Below are 19,876 nucleotides of genomic sequence, written 5' to 3' on the forward strand. Positions count from 1 at the left end.
AGCGTGTTGGCATTAAGGATTTAATCCTTTGGATTCCTATGCTCTGCAAAGGGTAAGCTGCTTTGGTGAGATGTTTCACTCCCCTCCTCCCCGCCCCAATTGTGTTTCTGAGCAGCAGAGGCAAGAAGCCTGCAAGGAGGAAAGAGCAGAGGTCCCCGGCTCCTGGTTGAGCCTGTGATCGCTTTAGGCAGGGATCACCCACCTTCCCGTGTCCTCCTCGCTGCCCCTTTAAGACCCAACTTTCTCTCTGCTCCGCTCCCTCATCACAACACCAGCAACACGTGCCTGCTCACGTGCTCCCAATCCCGAGCAGTCTCCTGCTCCCCCTCCCGCCGCCTCGCCATTGGCCAAAACTGGGTCAGGCTCCTCCCATCTGCTGCTCTGCTATTGGCCAAATCTAGGTCAGAGCCCCACCTGCCCCATGGCAGGCGCACATGACAGAACGGGAAGGGCGCGGGACGGGGGAGCTGTGTTTGCAAATCTCGGGCTGCTGGGCTGCCGATTGGAAGAGAAGGGCGCTCTTAGCTCCGCCCATTGGGCCCTCGCGGCTCCTCCCACTTCGAATGTTGCAAAAGGAGGGGGGAAAGACCCGAAGACAGTTGCAAAGTGCTTAGAGGAAAGTAACTGGAGCAATTTTTATTTATATGTAAAATTTTTTATTAAAAAAAATAATTGGTTGTAGATTCGCATTTGGGGGAAAGCCGGAGCGAAGGATTCTGGAAAGCGGCAGAATCTGCTTTCGGTTTCCCTTTATTTTTATTATTATAATATAATAATACTGATTAATAAAAGGAAGGTGCGAAGAGGTTCCCCCACACTCGGATTCCCTCACTGCCTGCGGAGAAGACGGGGTCTCCCCTCCCCATTTATAGATCACGGACATCCCTCTTCCAGCCTATTTAGGATCTGACTTGGAAGAAAAAGCAGCGGAGATCACCCGTCGCTGCCGCTGCTGCAACTGCGAGATCCTTAGCAAAGGGATCGCCTGGGCATTTTGGATTTGCTGACTTTTCCGTTTTCCTTTGGCGCCTTAAATCTGCTAAAGCTCGCCGAAAGCTGGTGACTTTTAATTCTAGGGGAAATAATTTTGTTCCAGCAAGATTGGAAATACAACCCTCCCGTTCCCTAGGGAAATCTCGTTGGATCTTAGGAACTCTTTACTCCACCCCGCTCCACATTTTCCAATAACTTCATCGCAAATATATATATATATATATATATTTCTTTGCCCATCTTTTGGGGAGATCTTCCTCAGAGCCGGTTGGCTGCTAAATTTGGATCGGAGTGAGGCAAGGAGGGTGCCATCGCCTGCCCCTCCGGAGGCTTGTTTCCAGGCTGGTAGCAGGAGAGAGAGAGAGAGAGAAGACAGCCTCCTCCTTTAAAATAAAATAGAAAATCCCACCCCAAAACCTACACCTCACCTTCCTTTTCCAGTCGAGCATCGAATCGGTGAATCTCCCTCGGGGGTATCTGCTGCTGTTTTCCACAAGGACCTTTTGTTTTTATTCGCTGTCCCCTGCTCGACACCATAGAAGAAGGGCGAAAAAAGCAATTTTCAGCGGTGGGCACCTTCTGGATCTTCCTGCTGCTGCCGCTTTCGCTATGGCCCGCCCAGCCACCCAAAGTAGCCCGGCTCCTAGCCCCATGCTCGCCTCTCCTCCTTTGGGACTAGCCACCCCGAGCTCCGCGATGGTCAGTCTCAAGAGCCTCCTTCAGGGACCGGTCAAAAGTCCCGACCGCCGAGGGGCCAAGGACCTTGGCTCATGTGAGTGATACCTCTTCGATCCTCCCATGCAATCATTCCTCCACCTGGTTCCTCCTTTGCTTGCCTGTCCATCTCTCCCTAAGTGTAGATATTCATGTACTTAGCTCCGTGTTTCCTCTATGCATGCATCCATTTTCTTGCTGCTGGTGGTGTTTTTTGTATTAATCTTCAGGGCACTGCAGAATCTTCCCTAGAGTTTGCCCTTTAAACGGCTGGGTCACTCTTATTCCCATTTCACAGATAGGGAAGCTACTGAGGCAGGGCTGTCATCCTTAGCAGAGGCAGGATTTGCATATTTGCATAGGAGTCTGCCTAGCCAATCATGTCTCCCCTGGGCTACCTTAGAGGCCATCCTTCTACTTCATACATCTCCCAGGCATCCCATAATATTAGTCCGGGCCTCTCTGTCGTTTTTGTGCCATTTCATTTCATAAATGTCTGCCTTCAGCGGAAAAAAAGAGTTTTGAGGCAGTCTAAAGACAAGCAGAATTATTGGCACATAAGCTTTGGTCTGCTCAGTCTTTAAATACATCCTATAAATGTCCCTCCACCTGCCACCCCATCCATCTCCCCACCCCATAGTTTATCTCTCAACCTGTATTCACCCCCTTTATAGCTGCCTCCTTGTCCACCTGGCTTTTCACACCATCCACCTGCCTTATATCTGTCTATAGGTCCCAACCTGCACACACTTGTCCAATGCTCTTATATAAAAAAAATCGAGCCATTCCTTCCCTCTTTTTTTTAAAAAACAAAAAAACCATAACAAAATATGTGAGTTGCAAAGACCTGCTCAGACTCAGGGCCCTGCATATCATTCCTATGAATGATATGCAGTGATATTTATATACTACTCTTGTCCTCCCTCCCCTTCTATCCAGATGGCCTTCAGAGCCTGAACATTCAACTTGCTTTCATTTTGGGCTTTTCCATCTCGATTGCGGGGGGGGGGGTGAACTGTGTTTGCTTTCAATGCGGCATTGTTAATTCTTTCCATCCGTGAAATGTTCCTTCTCCTGGGTTGTGAGTTCCAATCAAAATGCATTCATTCTAAATTGGGAAGGCCCCATGCAATGGGTTCATGTAGGCCCCACATATGCATAGGGACAAACCCATGTTTACTTCTGCATGGGATGCCACGGAAGATCTGGAAGGAGGTCGAAATCTAGTTATTGCAGGAAGGGCCTGGGACCTAGGCGTTCTGGAGAAAGAAGGTAAATGCCTTTGGTGGCGTAAGATTTAGGAGGAGCCACGGAGCCTGAACTCCTGGCATGTTTGGGAGAGGAGGAGGGGCATTAGGGGCAAGACAAGTTGGGGGGCCAGGACTTCTAGATATATGAGGCAGGGGACTTCTATAGCTGGGATAGCTCGGTCGGTAGAGCGTGAGACTCATGATCCCAGGGTTGTGGGTTCAAGCCTCATTGTTGGGCAAAATAATATTGAGTTGCAGGGGGTTGGGCTAGATGACCCTTGGAACCCATTCCAACTTTACAATTCTATTATAATTCAATTGCCCCTACCGTTGCGGTGCGTGTGCATTTCAATCCCGGATTGCTTTTCTGCCCCTTGGGTGTTTGGCAAGATGGGCAACCGGTTTTGATAGCTCTAAGCAAAACAATGACAGAGAGAGAGCGGGCTGGGGAGGGGACGGATAGGGCCTGTCAGGTTTTCGGGGGGGGGGGAGCTGTTGGAAAGGGAGGGGGCGGACAGAGAGGCGAGCTGGCCAGGACTCCTGGGTTCTGCCGGGCAATGCGGTGCCGAGTGCGAAGGCTGCGTGCGTCCCGGATTCCGAGGATCGGGAGGGGAGGGGGAGCTTTGGGGAGCCCGGACGCCTGGGTTCGCTAGCTGCTGCTGCTGCTGCTGGAGAGGTGCCAACTCGCTAGGGTTTTCCAGGGTGATCCACCAAGCGGTGTCTCTGGACATGCGCACAACCTCCCGTGCGCGTACACACACTCACCCAAACACACACACACACACACTCTCGCATCTGCTGGCTGGCAGCAGTAAATCCCTTAAAGCTGCACACAGCCTGGCCACGGGACGCAGCAGGAGGGAGCGAAACGTGCGCGCGGGCGCTGCTGTGGCGCTTCGCCCCGGGAAACACTCTCGCAAGACTTTTTCGCACGAGCGAGCGAGCGGGCAGCGAAGGGCAAGGCGGGAGGAGGAGGCGGCGGCTAGGACATCGCAGGGGCACCCAGGGTGCCACCCGGGGTCAACGCCCCACGGAGGGAGAGGGGAAGAGGGAGGTGCACCAGGGTGGCGAGGAAGCTGCCAGCCACAAGCTGGCATTTGGGTTCTGGCCGGCGGACAAGATGGGAGGCGGACACACCGACACGGACGGTGGGTATCTTTGCGGGCACTTTTTGCGCGCGCTGGGGCGGGGGGGGGTGATTGGCACCCTGCGGCCGGGGTGGGTTTCCTGTGAATTCAGGCATAGCAGGTGGGCATCTCGGACTGCCAGAGACTTGTTTCAGGATTTTTATTTCAGTTTGATTATATTGGTGCCCGTCATTAAGATGGGCAGAGTGTATATATCTTTGGGGGGGGGGTCTTGGATCTTGGGCATCCTGCCACCCGTCCTGCAAGGGTGCCATTCGCACACACACATAAACAAACGTGTTTGTGCACCGGCACTCTTGACAGATTTGTTTGGGTGCTGACTAGGCTTGGTCACTCCACTGTTATTGTTGTAGGTTTGCCCCCCACCCACCCAAAAGAAGGACCGAGTTTTGCTTCTCCTCCTAGTGCTGAATGTCAATCATTGCTCTTCGGAACAGAAAGTAAACTGATGTCCTGCTTGAATAGGCTCCTGCTGGCTCCAGCCATTGAGAAACTCGCCTGACCCTGGTTACTTTGAGGTTGTTGTTGTTGTTGTTAATGACCACTCTCCAATGCTTTGGGCGGCTCGATCCTGAGCACGTTTTACTTGGAAGCAATTCGTTTCCAGAAGGGTTAGTAGTCTGTGGCACCTTTTAAAAAGTTTATTGTGGATATCAGTTTTATCGGATACACAGAAATGGACTCTGCTCCGCAAAAGCTTATGGGCACAACAAATGTCTTATCTTTTCAGGTGTCAGGGGACCCTTGGTTGTTCATACATGGAAGTAAGCTTTATAAATGCCCGTTGGCTTTACACCTGAGTAAACATGCCACTGGCCACAGACTGATAGAGATGCAATTTCATTAGATTATTCCTGGTGCGTTTTGCAACTTGCAGGTGGCTTTCCTTTTCACAACAGCCTCCACAAAGCTGAGTGTTGTTGTTCCCATTTCACAGTTGAGGAAAACTGAGACTTGAGTTTTGGTAGCCTCTTTGATTGGTCCCTAAACTGATTTTATATGTTTTTGATTGTAATCATATTTTGGAATGCTTTTATCTGTTTTGGATTTTTTTAAAAAAAGTTTTTATCTTGTTTTGCCACCCTTGGAGAGGAGGGGTGGGATATAAAGTCAATAAATAAATAAATAAATAAATAAATGACCCAGGCTTTGAATATTTGACTCATAACTCCAAATATAGCTTTATATCATTTGGATATTGACTGTGGCGGGAGGAGGGCATTCAAAGATTACCGGGGGGTGGGGGGCAGGGCAATACTAGGAAGTGGTGAGGAGTACTTTGGACCACGTTTGTGAAGCTAATACAACTGAGGGGCAAAGTTAAGAGTGGTGACAAAATGCATACGGTTCAATTCATTTACTACATTGTTCTGCATATTTTATTGTATAATTTCAACAGTTGTATTTCTGCCTGTGTCACGTTCCTCGCAACTCATAATCCTCATGAATAATATCTCCCCCTCCTCCACTACTTCCTTTATCTTTGCAATAGACCTGGCAAGGTAGTTAATAATATTCCCATTTTACAGATGAGGATAACTGAGGATTAAGAACTTGCCCAAGGCCGCCCCGGTGACTCCAATGGCTGAGCCAGGATTTGAACCTGAATCTCGGATAGCCTATCGTCTGAGTCTCTCCGACTCTTTGGTGATAGTTGTTTGGGGGGTGGGGTTCATTGGAAGAAAAGTGGAAGAGGGTTGTGGGGTGGATTTGGAGTGGATCAGCTGCCAGGGTTGGGGAGCTGCGCAGTAGGCAGCCGCGCACAGGCTTCGCTTGATCTGTGGGGCGTTGTGGGTGACTCGCCCAGTTTCGGGGTGCCAGGCTGGTGTCACCGCAGGAGGTGTCAGCTGGGCCCGGACTTCTCTCCCACGTGTCCAGGCAGAGTCAGGGCTCAGGTATGGCGTGCCACTCCCAAGCCTGCCTGAGCCTCGTGCAGGGGGGTGGGGCGTCTTCAGGAGAATCCTGGCCTGTAAACCACAAGAGCCCTCAAGCCTTCAGAGACCTAGTGAGGGGTGGAGGGGGTGATGGTGGCAGTGGGTTCTTCCCAAGTGCATGGGAAAGAGGGTGACCTTGGTTAAAGAATGGAGGCAACCCGCTGGAACAAATAGTTCCTGGCTGAAGACCTCTGGAATTATGGGACGAAAGGAAATCTGCAAGTCTGTCCCCTGATTCCTGCCCGCTCACTCCCAACCTTAGCTAAATCTCCCTCTACCTTGATCTTCTATAAGATTTGATGCTTTATTTGCTTTTATATTTGTTGGAAGGCACCCAGTCAGATGGGCAGGGTACTAATATATTATTATTATTATTATTATTATTATTATTATTATCATCATCATCAATTATTATTATTATCAATTATTATTATTATTTATTAACAATTATTATTATTATTAACAATTATTGTTGTTGTTGTTATATAATGATAATAGTTGTTAATAATAACAACAATAATAATATATTGCAAAAGAGGCTGGACTCCTTCTGTAATCTGAGCACTGTGGGGGAGCGAATCTAATGATATGACCCCGAACTCCTGGGTCCTTTAGTATGGGAGCACAACCTAGTGAGCTTAGAATGAGGGGAGCTCTAGCAACCGGGGTCCTTGTGGCATTCCCTGGGTGGTGGTGATGGGCACCTTCTCAACACCAGCACAGAAGATGCCAGTCAGATCTGCCCCCCAGAGAGCACCAAATGCTCCCTCCCCACACCGATGCCCACACCAGGATCACCCGGCGGCTGCTGCTGCCGCCCCACCTAGACCAAAGAGGAGCGAGCTGGAGGGATTCAGGCAGGCAGATGGGCTGAGCGAGCTCCGAGGGCGCAGGAGAGTGAGAGCCCAATCAAGCGTGGCTGAGCATGGGGTCATCTGGGGTGAGGCAAGCGCTCACGTTTTTTTTTTGCTGGTGAACGGCATGCAGGCCTCTAGGGCTGGAGAGATAGGGATGGGGCCCAGGCAGGTTTCGGCAGCCTCCGCAGCTCAAAGATGCGGACTGCCGCATGCTGCAGCCACCCATCCCCACAACACGCATCTCTCCCAGCCATCTGGCCCTCTCATTGGCAGCCTGTCCTTTTTCTTTGCCCACCCACCTGCACAGCCTGCCTGCGCCTATAGAGGAGGACCGTGCAGAGTTTATGTTTGAGCAGGACTGTTTTGTCTGCTTTGGGCCCTTGGGCTGTGAGAATGTAAGGAAGTGATCAACACACCTGGGAGCCCCGGAACCCCCCCCCACCACACATGTAAGGCATACGACTTCACCCGAAGAATCCTGGGAACTGTGATTGAAGGTTGCTGGGAATTGCAGCTCTGCGAGAGATAAGCTAGAGTTCCCTGGGTTAATGGGGGGAAGTGGTGTGCTTTAAACCTGTGTTGTGTACGCAGCCACCCCCACACTCAAGTGCCAAACTCTGTCCTGGGTTGCCTGGGGCTGTCTGGATTCAGAAGGTGGCCAAGCCCAGAGACTAGAAGCAACTGCCTCAACACTCTGGCCTTTTGCACTTTGCACCCGTGCACGTGCCCAGGGATGCCTGAAGCTCCCCACGCCAGCAGTGCTGGGTGTTGTATTCCAAGTGCACACAGCTATGTACATAAACATTAAGTTTTGCTGATCTCTCATCCTTCCTTGTGCAGTGGAATCTTTTGCTGCTCACCTTGCAAAACCCTTAGAATTGCAAAGTTACGGCAATCACAGACTTCAGAATGATTATTTTCCTCCTTTTGTCCATCTTCCCAATCCATCTCCCCAGTCCACTTCCATGTCAACAGTGTAACATTGTTCGGTTTCCTTTATTCTGCTGGCCCTGTGCTGTGGAAAACCTGCACACACAGAGAAGACTCGTAGATTTCCGCTTTCTTAGCTTCCGGCCTCTAGGTTTCTGCCCCTAGATGCTTCTCAACCTATAGCCTTCTTCCTTAACTTGAGCTTCTCCTCCTGCCCCCTTTTCTGCAGGTGTCATCAAAGACAAGGAACGCAAAATGGAGGACGACCTGAGCATTTCGCGCCCTGGCCAATGCGCCTACCTGGGCTCCCTTTTGTGGGAACGCACATTGCCCTACAACGAGATTGAGTATGTTGACTTGGACGAGTTTTTGCTGGAAAACGGGCTGCCCCCGAGCCCAGCTCACCAGCCCTTCTCACCGGGGAGCCAGCCCACGGCCTCGCCTTCCAGCGGCGTGGTGGTGGACCTTAGCCGCCCGGCCTCTTGTGCATCGTCCTCTTCCATCTGCTCCTCGTCTGGCGAAGGCCTAGTGGGTAGTGATTACGACCATCACAGCAGCAGCCAGACAGGTAAATTGTGCTGTACATTGGGTGTGAGGGTGGTGCTGGTGGGGAAATGGGAGTCAAAGTGACTGCTGGCATTTGTCGTTCCTCCCCTTGGAAGGAGCTGTGAGAATATCAACTCACCCTTCCCTTGTTTCATATAACTTTGTTTACGCTCCAAGCTCCCTGCGTTTCTGAGCCGCACACCTATTAGGTTTTAGCTGTATGTTTGCAAAGAGAGTCGTGATGGGAACTGGAGCTCCCATTCTGAAGACACTCAGTTGACTCTGCGAAATAGCTCTTGGGTTTCAAGGCTAAAAGGTGTTTTTACAGTCTAATAGTGGCTGCAGTGGAACAAGGGTTATATTGTAGTACCCCATTCACTTCAAGGTCAAGGGCAAACAACATGTTACACAGAAGTGCATGGAACAAAATTAAAAGCAGACTTGGGAGGCTGAGATTTTGAGTGGAGAGGCAGGAGAGAAATGTGTGTTTGATTCCCTCCCTTCCAGCCTTTTTCCTGTCCTTCCCACCCCCTCTGCTACCTGCTTTCAGGCTATGTGCACCAGTCTCTCCTTCTATTTGTCTGACAAAAGTACCGGTAGTTATTGTGTTATGCCTTGGAATAAATTATGCAAAGCATACAGTGTTTACTCCAAGTGCAAAATTTAGCCTACCTATTTGGATATATTTTTATGGGGGGGGATACCTCTGAGCACACACCACTTTGGATAGGAGGAGTGAGCAGTTTCTAGAGCCCTCCCTGTTTGGGAGGGCAGTTTCATGTTCCCTCCCTGGTTGCAGAGAAAATTGAGTTTCTAATCTCCTCCCTGATTGCAAATAGTTTTTCAATCCCAGCCTCTCTGGGTTGCAGTGGCAATACCAGTAGCCCCCTTCAGGCTGCTGCAAGAATTGAGCTTCCCTTCTCCTTCCTAGTCCCCTGTTGTCTGATGCCCCCATTAAATTTTGGTTAAATAGTTATGTTTGCAGCAGATGTTTAATACACAAACACACCATTGCAGGAAATAAAAGCAAATTTTGCTCTGTTTGGATTTAGTCCCTTCCTAGTTTGCAGAAGCAGATCAGATGATTTCTACCCAGTTTAGATCACAAGTATTAAGAATTTCAATAGGGTCCTCCATGCATTTTTTTGTTGCAGAGAGTGCAGAAGGAAGGTTGCAGCAGTTCTGAAGCTATACCAGGTGTGGACCTAGTTGTTTGCCTTGGATGAGAGCTTCATGGGTACACTAGGATATTAAAGAGAAAACTCTGGGGTGCAATTTTATACTATTTATAAGAGTTATAGGGACGCAGGTGGCACTGTGGTGTAAACCACTGAGCCTTGGACTTGCCGATCAGGTCGGTGGTTCGAATCCCTGCGACGGGGTGAGCTCCCGTTGCTCAGTCCCAGCTCCTGTCAACCTAGCAGTTCAAAAGCACGTTGAAGTGCAAGTAGATAAATAGGTACCGCTCTGGCGGAAAGGTAAATGGCATTTCCGTGCGCTGCTCTAGTTTCACCAGAAGCGGCTTAGTCATGCTGGCCACATGACCCAGAAGCTGTCTGCAGACAAACCTCGGCTCCCCTGGCCAGTAAAGCGAAATGAGTGCCTCAACCCCAGAGCAATTTAATGCTTGTGTTTAAATAAGGTGTGGGGAGTCTTTGGCCCTCCAGACATTACTGAACTACAACTCCCACCAGGCCCAGCAAGCACAGCCAGTCATGATGGGAGTTGTAGTTCAGCAATATCTGCAGGGCCAAAGGGTCCTGCACTTGGTTACTTTCATTATTTCATGTTTTTAACATCTCATGTGTTTTAGAAACTTGGACTTTGTGAGATGGTTGGGTGGGAAGGGAATTGTGTTTTTGTTTTAGGAGGGGGCTCCCCACCTTCTAAAGTTGCCAAGCACTCCTTAAACTAACTTTTCCACTTCTTGAAAATACTGGATGCTTTCCCTGGAGCTGAAATACTATATTTTTAAACTGTCCCTTTGAGTTGCAGTAATTACTGATATTGTTCGGATTACCGCCTCCAATGTGTGCACTGGATTTCGGTGGGGAGGGCAGGCTAATGTGGGTTTAAGTTTGAGAACAAAATAGACAGTGCTCTGAAAGTTACCTGCTACCATTTAATACTTACTGTCCCTTTTCTGCTTTCATTTACAGTTGTGGTTTTTGGTGCGATTTGGGAAATCGCAAGAGAGGAGGGTGGATATCATGAGATGTTTGGGTTTTGTTTGAAACGCAGAGTTGGGAGACTAGCGCTTGTGGTTTGTGGAGAGAAATATCGGGAAAACAAGGTAGTGGGACGACTTTGACGCCATCCTTAGTGAAGTACAGCGGGACGCTTGGGATCCGTGCCCTCGTGGCCCCAGTGAGCACTCCAGAGAAGGTATTCTTACCAGAGGTCTTCCTTCGCAATGCTACCTCCTCGAACTAGCAGTGGGCAGCGTAGACTTTGCTGGTGGCAAAAGGTGACGTAAAATGCAAAGGAATTATGTTTTTCACAGATGTAAGTTGGGTAAATCTGGGTGCCCCCCCCCCCGAACCATAAAGCTTTACAGGGTATTAACAGAGGGCCACCCACCTATGTCCCCATATTTCTCCCCAACTTTTTCCTCCCACCCTACTCTACAAAGTACAGTGTTTGCCACTGATCTAATCCAGACATCTGGACACTCAATACTTCCCCCCCCCTCCACCCCACTAACTGATGCACCCTGCCCAGAGAACCCAGAAGTCCTAGAGACCTCTGCTAAAAGTACTGCACTCTCTTTTCTTTCAAATCATTTGTTCTCTTCCCTCGCTCCCTCAACCTTCTGTTCCAGAGAACCCAGGAATCCTGAATACTCATAGCCCCCCTCCTCATATCTCCCCACAGGAGGTCACCAACACCCATCCAAGTTCACTAGACGCCCCCCATTCCCTTCTGGAGAACCCAGGAGTCCCGGACACTCGCCTGTACATCCCCTTCCCCCACATACGGATCCCGGATGTCAGCGCCTCGAAGCTCCCCCGTGAGAACCCAGGAGTCCTGGACAGTATCTTCTGCCCACGTACACCGATCCCCTCCCCCCACTGGATCGCTCCTCCTCCTCCTCGTTCCTAGCAATCCTGAATACCAACAGCCTCAGGTTCCCTCCTCCTCCTCCTCCTCCTTAGACACGCAGAAGAATTCCAAATAACAACATCTTTCTCCACCCCACCCCCCTTGCATTAAAAAAAAAAAGAACTCAGGAATTCTGGATTCCCTCCTCCCCCTTTCCAACAATTCCGGGGGGGGGTATTGGATGCCCACCCCCGCGGCGGCGGGGGGGGGGGAGGCGCTCTCTCGTGTGCCTGTGCGCGTGCACACGCGCGCTCCTTGCCCGCCCGCCCGGCGCGGCGGCAGGCTGCGGGGAATCCCGTGTCTGCTGCTGGGCGCGGAAATCCTGCGCTGCTGGCTCCCGCCTGGGAAGCCCGGTCTCGTGTCTGCTGCACGGAGCCTCCTGCTCCCGCTCACGTGCCTCGCCCTGCTTCTGCGAACACATGTCGCGGCTCGGCTCCTCTCGCTGCCAGCTGGCAGGCGGCCCCCTTCCTCGGCGCAGGGCGGGGCCAGCGGGCACGTGGGGATGCGGTGTGAGAGGCGGCGCTGCTGCTGCAGCAGCCCGGGAGGAGGAGGAGGAAGCGGGTGCTGCTGCTGCTGCTTCGGGGCCTCTCGCGGAACGGGGGCGGCAGGGGGCGTGGGCCTGTGGGTGGCCGGGTGGCCGCCTATCCCGGCTGGGCAGGTTGGGCCGGAGGGAGGCGCGGCCACGTAGGACGCCTGGGTTCTGCGGGGAGGCGGGAGTAGGACTCCTGGGTTCCCCCTGGAGGGGTGGGGGTCCAGCGAAGGGGATCAGATTCTGGCTTCCTTCAAGGAGAGGTGGGAGTGGAGATCAGGATTCCCGGGTTTTTCCACATAAAGAAGGGATTCTAGGGGGCGGAGGGTGTAGGACCCGGGGGCGGGTTCTCTCTGGGGAGTTGTGGGGTCCCCCAAGGACGGGGTGTGTGTGTGTGTGTGTGTGTGTGTGTGTGGACTCCAGGGTGTTTCAGGGAAGTCGAAACCCCTGTTTTTTTCCCGGGGTGCGTGTGTGGCGCCTAGTGGGTGGAGCGTTGGGCTCTGGAGTTTCTTGGTTTTCCAAGGAAAGAAATATGGGGGGGGGGGGCACAGGACTCTTGGGTTCTTCAAGAGGAGGGGGGGCAGAGGGAACCAGGATTGTGGGTTTCCTCAAAAGGAGAGGGCTGTAGTAATGGGAACAGGAGTAGGAGGTTACAGTGGCGTAGCGTGGGGGTGCAGGGGGGGCGGCCACACCGGGCACAACATCTGGGGGGGGGCCGCTCACACTAGCAGCTCTCTGCCCCTACTAAAATCCACAGGTTAGCAAATTGCTTGCCTTGCCCCGAGTACTGACAACCCACGCTACGCCACTGGGAGATTATTCAAGGAAAGAGGGGTTTTAGTGTTTCCTAAAGGGAGTGGCGATTCCGGGGTCCTCTGAGGGTGTTTTTTTGGTGGGGGAGATAGGTGGTAAGTGTATAGGAGTTAAGAGAGATCTAGTTGAGGGTGGGACATATGACTCCTGAATTTTCTGAGGGGGCAGGTGGGGGTGGATGACCTTGGGAGAAGGTGTTCGATATCCCAAGTTTTCTGAGGTTGGGGGCATGAGAGCCAAGGGATCCAGAGGGTGGAGCTTAGTGATATGGGGGGGGGGGAGAATGATGGGAAGGCAGACACCTGAGTTGAGGGGAGATGTGGGGACCCTGGTCTCTGAGGAGAGTTGCAATGTTTCTTTTATTGGTCTAGATCAGGCTTTCCCCAGCTTGGGTCGCCGGCTGTTTTTAGACTACAATTCCCATCATCCCTAACTAGTGGATCAGGGATGATGGGAATTGTAGTCCCAAAACAGCTGGAGTCTCAAGTTGGGGAAACCCTGGGCTAGAGCTTCCTGGGCTTGTTCTTGTGTACTTGTCTGCTTTGCCCCAGCAACCCCAAGCGGCTTAGAGGGACGGCCATTTGCCTCCTCAGAGTTGCCTTGCCTCCTAGTTCCACGATGAGCTTTTTCAAAGCGGTTGTCACTTGTGAAATGGTTGTCTGGATCCACTCTCTCTTATGCCTCGTTCCCCCATCTGTTAGGCATTTAAACAGATCGGCGGGGCCCACGTGGCTAGCTGGATACTGCATAGTGCTGTTCCCAAAACGGCCTTGCAGTGCCGTTTAATCCTCAGAAATTTGCCAGCCCCTCTGCGTGTCTCTAATCCCCATCATGTGTGCAGCTGCAGCTGCCTGAGCAGCAGCGAAGCCCTGTGTCCCCAATTCACCGTTCCACTTCTCAAGAAGACACACAACCCTACAGCCCTCCTCCTGAAAGACTCTGCAGAGAAAATAAAAACAATGGGGGTGGATATGTACATAATGCAATGTCTATAACATATGGATGTGCATGTGTGTTTGTGTACAAAGGACTCAGTAGAGGTTACAATGGAAGTGTGGGGCGGACCAGCCTGCAGATAGCCAGTTGTGGGTGCTGCTGCCCTCTTGTGGGTTCTCTTTATTTGTGAAGCTCACCTGGATTTCTCCTTCCTCCACACCCATTCCAGGTCCCGTAACACCTGTGTCCCGAAGCACGCCCAGCCCTGTGGACCCCGAGGGCGTGGAGGTCCTCATGAACTTTGACCCTGACCCTGCCGACTTGGCACTGTCGAGCATCCCGGGGCACGAGACCTTCGACCCCCGCAAGCATCGGTTCTCCGAGGAAGAGCTCAAGCCACAGCCCATCATGAAAAAGGCACGGAAAATACAGGTCCCGGATGATCAGAAGGTGAGAGAGGCACAAAACGCACTGATCTTAGAACAGTATTTTAAGAGATTTTCCTTGGATAATATCAAATGCACAGGGGAGCCTGTGTTGCGTCAAATGCTATTGGACTACAGCTCCTGTCATCCCTGACCCTGACCATTGGTCCTGCTGGCTGGTGGGAGTTGGGAGGCCAGGAACATCTGGAGGGCCACAGGTTCCCGAGCCTTGATCTCTGCTTTGTGTGCAAGCTCTTCCCTACATTCCCCAATGTAGCTGAAAAAAGCTTGGGTGCAGGTGGTGGTTTTTAATTTGGCCGTTTATATCCAAATTCAGCAAACAGCAAGTTTTAAAAAATCACAACAAAAAATACCGTATTTTTCGCTCTATAACACACACCAGACGTACGTAACACGCACGTAGTTTTTAGAGGAGGAAAACAAGAAAAAAAATATTCTAAACAAAATAGTGGATATATGATTTTTGTGGTTCATGCTGTGGCCACAGACATGTGATCTGACAGTGAGTTTGGAGTAGCCCAATGCAAAAATCCTGAGGATCCATGTGGATCCATGCTTTGTAACCACGGAGGAGGGAAGGAAGGGGAACCATGGATCCTCTGCTCACGACTGCAGCAGATCCCCCCTGCCCCCGCCACCCGCAGGCATTCGCTCCATAACACGCACAGACATTTCCCCTTACTTTCTAGGAGGAAAAAAGTGAGTGTTATGGTGCAAAAAATACGGTAACTAAACTTAGCAATGAAAACAAAACAGTGTCATAATTGCAGCTCGTTAAATTAATACCCCGCCTTTCTTTCAAGGTGCTCAAGGCAGCACTCCTGGTTCTTTTCCCCTTCCACTCAACTCTTTTATTCTCACAGCAACCCTGTGAGGTCGGAGGCCTGAACGTGGCTCTTCCTTGCCCAGTGTTGTAGCCCAGGGACAGCCAGTGTGGTTTCACTCCAGGGCTTGTTGAACTACAACTCCCATAATATCTCACCACTGGTGGTTATTCCACAGCACGTTAACTTCACAACAGGGGACAGGTTACTTTCTTAATTTTCTTTTTAAAAGGTTGGGCCGTTTTAAGTAAGATCGAAAAGTTTGGGGAATTGACATTTGTTATTATATTACTTGTTTAAACTACTTAGCATTATTATTTAACATTTTCTAAGCTCTTTCCTGTCGACTGATACCCGATAGCCAAGGTTACGGTGTACCAGCTGTGACCCTGCCCACTGAGGCATGTGTCGCTCGACAAGATTTGGGTGGAATCCGCTGGCGTGAGTGGGCAGAGCTAGGCTTGCTGCCCAAACCCTCCCATTTTCGACTGCATGCTCTACACAGAGCTGCAATCTCCAGAGATTGTTAAACCAATCAGTCCCTGCTCACAGGGGACTCTGGGAATAAGAGTCTTCTAATAGCTCTCTGCACCCTCAACAAACTACAGCTCCCAGAATTCCTTTTTTGGGGGGGTGGGGTGATCCATGACTGTTTAAAGTGGTATCACAACATTTTTTTTATTTTCTGAAATAAAGTAGCGTTTTAAACACATAACGTGAATGTGGCCTGAGAAAACAGGCTAGGCAAAACATCCCTGTTCCCCCAGCACCTGTTGGCCATCTATGCCAACCGAGTGTGCGCAGTGACTGGGGTGATGGAATAAAAGCTTGCCTGCAATATCTTTGCTCATCTTTGTTTTTAAAGAATAATCAAAGAGCTGCAAAACACCCCTTCTCACCACCTTTCCTCAATAGTACTCAACAGCATTCCCTAACAGTATTCTATAACTGTACACACTTGATCAACTTAAATACAGTTTTCAAATAACCAGTTTACCCTACCACAGCACTGCATTCGGTGCAATAGGTAAACTCTCCCTGCTAATTAGTTAAATTGTTAAGATACCTCAGGTGTGCTGAATTGTCGAAAGCTCACAGATGTGCTGCCATGCAGGTTATAATTACACACACCTTTGAGTAGCACCATTGACCACATTAATATCAAGAAAACCCAACCACACCATGGTCCCAGCCGCTGCTTTTTAGGAGACAGGCAGACAGATGTGACACCCCAGTGTAATGCCTTTGACCCAAAGTGCCTGCCTGAAGGTTGGTTTCCACCACCAGGGGTTTTGGTGGCAGGGCTAGGACAGTGAATTTCTCTCTGGGGTTTAGCGTTTTTTCATGTGCCAGCTGCAGGGTGACAATGTTATGGGCGGGAGAGAGGCTGTCTGGGAAATGCACTGCTGGGTACAAACCTTTTTTCTGAGCTGGCGGGTATGGATGATTGTCTGGCATTGTGTGTCTCAAAGGCAAGTAGCGTGTCCATGCGTATTCTGTCAAGCGGTGACAGGAAAGGGTGTGTTTGCGCATGCATGACTGTGCATGTGTTCTTTCAAGAAGTATGTGTGTTCTTTTGGGGAATGTCAATCTCTGTCCGAGATTCCAGAACGATGTGCTGCCACCAATATACAAAGATAGATAGAAAGAGGCACAGAAATGCACTTTGCCAAGAGACAGAAGCTGGCCTAAAGTCACTAACTGAGTGTTGTGGCTGTGGGTGGATTCGAACTCAGTCCTCTGTGTGCTACATCACCACACCAGGAGAAGTAGTCATACTTACTGGGATTGGGGAGGGGGAGAGTTGTAGTTCAGCTGCATCTGATGGGGCAGAGGTTCCCAACACCTGACCTATAGCATTTGCACCTCTCTCTTAGCCAATAAGCCTCCCCAAGTGCCTTATTGAACTTTTTTTTTTAGTATTAAAAAAAGAGAAGACATTTCCTGTCCTCAGTTTAACATCTAAAAAATAAGTCACAAAAGGAAAAATGGAAGGGGAGGGGAAAGAAAGCATACTCAGGCACCAAATCTCAAAGAGTTCTTACTAAGACTAGTTGGGATGCAAACAGTTCCAAGATGCTGGGGTAGAATGGGCGCTAGTAGGTGACAGATTATTATTATTTATTAAATTTGTATACAAGGTTCATATGGAGAAATGCAGGAGAAAGAGCGAGAAGCAGCTTGAAATACCTCTGCTGCTCTTTTCTTTTGATTTTAGCATAGGAACATGCAAGACCTGCAAGCATGTCATCAAAGTTAGCAGCTTTCCTGCCCCTTCTTGCTTATATTATAAGTCCAGAACACCGTATGAAGGCAAGTAGTACAGCCGCCCTGCTGGAACTAAGCAGGTCTGACCCTGTTCAGTGCCCAGGTGGACTATCGCCTGGGAATCATGCAATAATAATAGTAATAATAATAATAATAATAATAATACTATTATTTACACCCTGCCCATCTGGCAGGGCCTCCCCAGCCACTCTGGGTGGCTTCCAACAGAATATTAAAAACACAAAACATTAAAAACTTCCCCTAAGCAGAGCTGCCTTCGTATGTCGTCTAAAAGTCAGATAGTTGTTTATTTCCTTGACACCCGATGGGAGGGCGTTCCACAGGGTGGGCGCCACTACCGAGAAGGCCCTCTGCCTGGTTCCCTGTATGTAGCTTCACTTCTCACAGTGAGGGAACCTCCAGAAGGCCCTCGGAGATGGACCTCTGTGTCCTGGCTGAACAACGGGGGTGGAGAGCTTTGAGCTCCCTGGACAAAAAGTAGATTTATTAAAATAATAAACAGCAATTTGTGGCCTCCAAAAGAGAGCCGATTCTTCACAAGCCCACACTGACCTGTTTCGTTTTGTTTCTCCTACCTAGGACGAGAAATACTGGAACAGGCGGTACAAGAACAACGAAGCAGCCAAACGCTCACGGGACGCCCGCCGCCTGAAGGAGAACCAGATCACGGTCCGGGCAGCCTTCCTGGAGAAGGAGAACGCCGTCCTGCGCCAGGAAGTGGCCAACATCCGCCAGGAACTGACCCGTTACCGCAGCATCCTCTCCAAGTACGAATCGCAGCACGGCACCTTGTAAGGCCCGCGGCAGCAGACGGCTGCGCTCTTCTCCACCGCTCCACCGCTCTGACGCGGTGGGGCCACCCTGGTTTTTCAACCCTGACCCCCGTCTTCCCGAACCGGGCAAACAAATAATCAAACAACAGATGTTTGGAATAAGGGGAAAGGTCCCGAGACGGACGATTCCCCACGTGCGGGGACTGCCGTGCTCCAGGTACTCGACAGAAGGGATAAGACTTCCTGGGTTTGGCCTGAGCTGACCCTCGCCAAGAAAAAGGGCAGTGACTTGGGAGACGTTGAACTGGGCATCGTAGGCACACGAGACACACTGCAAACACACAAGGGCTCTGTAGCACACTGGAAGATGTATTACACACACACACACACACACACGTGCACACAGTACCCATTCTCTCTCTCTCCACATACATGCTAGAGTTTGGTTCGTTGGCAGACTTTTCTCTCCAAACGGCAGAATTCAGCCCCAGATTGCTGCAGCTACTCACCTCTGCTTGCCCTGTTGTGGCATTTGGCTCAGTGACACAGTTGGCCCAAGGAGGCATCAGGGTGCCTGTGCTTGCTTGCTTTTTTCTTCCGACAGCATCGCTTTTCAGTGGACATTTCTTCTTCTTCTTCTGCACACAATTCCTTCGACTCCTTTCTCATTTTTCTCCCGTCAACTCTTTCGTCAGGGTTGGTGGGGAAGGACACGAGAAGGCTGCAAAAGTGGACCCCCACCCCCGAGCCGTTCTGGGCTCCCATCTCGCAGCGGGTATCGAACCACTACGCCCTCCTCCCGCTGCACCCTTTGCAAAGAGAACTTAGAGGAGGCCTGGCACCCTGAGAAAAAAGAGGACACAGGAGCGTTGTTTTTCTCTCTCTTCCTTTTGATACCAGTAAACGTCAAGACTTCTGCCTGCGAAATGCCAAATTAGAAAAAAGAAAAGAAAAAACGGGTTGTGCACTCAATATTTTTTTTCCACAATTGGACAAAAGGGGCTTTGTGTCAGAGGGCAGGTGTATGGGTTGTTAGTTGAATGATTACGATTATCTTATTATTACTATTATACCTGTTTTTAGTTAAAAGGCAAGTGATGGTTTCTGTTATTTTCCCCCCTTCCACCACACCACACTCTCCCTCATGTTTTGTGTCCAACACTGTCTGATGTATGTCATATGTATAGAAACTAAAAGTAAAAGAAAAACGAAAAACACAGAACCTCATTGGTGACCCTCCATAAATATGAACATATATATAAATATATATATAATTTTCTCTTTTTTTGTAAAGCAAAAAGTATATATAGAGGCTCCAGGAGAGACTTGAGAGATTACAAACTATGTTCTTCTTAACTGGGGAAAGGATGGTTCTTTCGTACAGAAAGTGAATGGGGGGGTAAGGGGGAGGGGGAATACGGTATTTTTATCTCCTTTTGGGGAGGTTCCTAGTCTTTTTAATTTTCCATGTAACAGTGTTGCTGAAGACTTTGGGGGATGAAACCACCGGACTTGACGGAAGGCTTTTATTTCGAAAGGATGTTTACACAGTTGTATACCATGAGCAAACTAGGAATAAAGAAAGACAGCATTTTAAAAAAAGAACGAACAAAACCCGATATCTTTTGTGTTGTTTGTATTAACCTTTCTGTGCGCGGCTCAGATTTTACCAACCTAGTGCCTTCCTCTTGCTGTACTACAAGTCCCATCAGCCTCAGCCATTTCTGGGGTTCTTTGTTCCACTCATTTACGGAAAGGTGTTGTTTCCTTATCATTTGCTAATGTCCTGCTG

At 50.0% G+C, this 19,876-nt stretch overlaps 1 protein-coding gene across 1 annotated transcript; it reads left to right on the forward strand.

Annotated features, from left to right (window-relative positions):
* Positions 1-533: 533 nt before the first annotated feature.
* On the forward strand, positions 534-19,698 carry DBP (D-box binding PAR bZIP transcription factor). The gene is made up of 4 exons (XM_081836644.1): positions 534-1,765; positions 8,056-8,394; positions 13,982-14,202; positions 17,891-19,698. Exons 1-4 carry the CDS (start codon positions 1,603-1,605, stop codon positions 18,104-18,106), a joined length of 939 nt encoding a protein of 312 aa, XP_081692770.1. The 5' UTR covers positions 534-1,602; the 3' UTR covers positions 18,107-19,698.
* Positions 19,699-19,876: the final 178 nt, after the last annotated feature.

This window comes from Podarcis erhardii (assembly GCF_964252035.2).
Source record: "Podarcis erhardii genome assembly, chromosome: 13".
Taxonomy (NCBI): Eukaryota; Metazoa; Chordata; class Lepidosauria; order Squamata; family Lacertidae; genus Podarcis; species Podarcis erhardii.

What these genes read in the sequence shown, in the direction of transcription:
- DBP (XM_081836644.1), top strand. Translation starts at nt 1,603, where the DNA reads ATGGCCCGCCCAGCCACCCAAAGTAGCCCGGCTCCTAGCCCCATGCTC. An exon ending in GGCCAAGGACCTTGGCTCAT is followed by an intron (nt 1,766 to 8,055) that starts GTGAGTGATACC and finishes CCTTTTCTGCAG; the next exon opens with GTGTCATCAAAGACAAGGAA. An exon ending in TCACAGCAGCAGCCAGACAG is followed by an intron (nt 8,395 to 13,981) that starts GTAAATTGTGCT and finishes CACCCATTCCAG; the next exon opens with GTCCCGTAACACCTGTGTCC.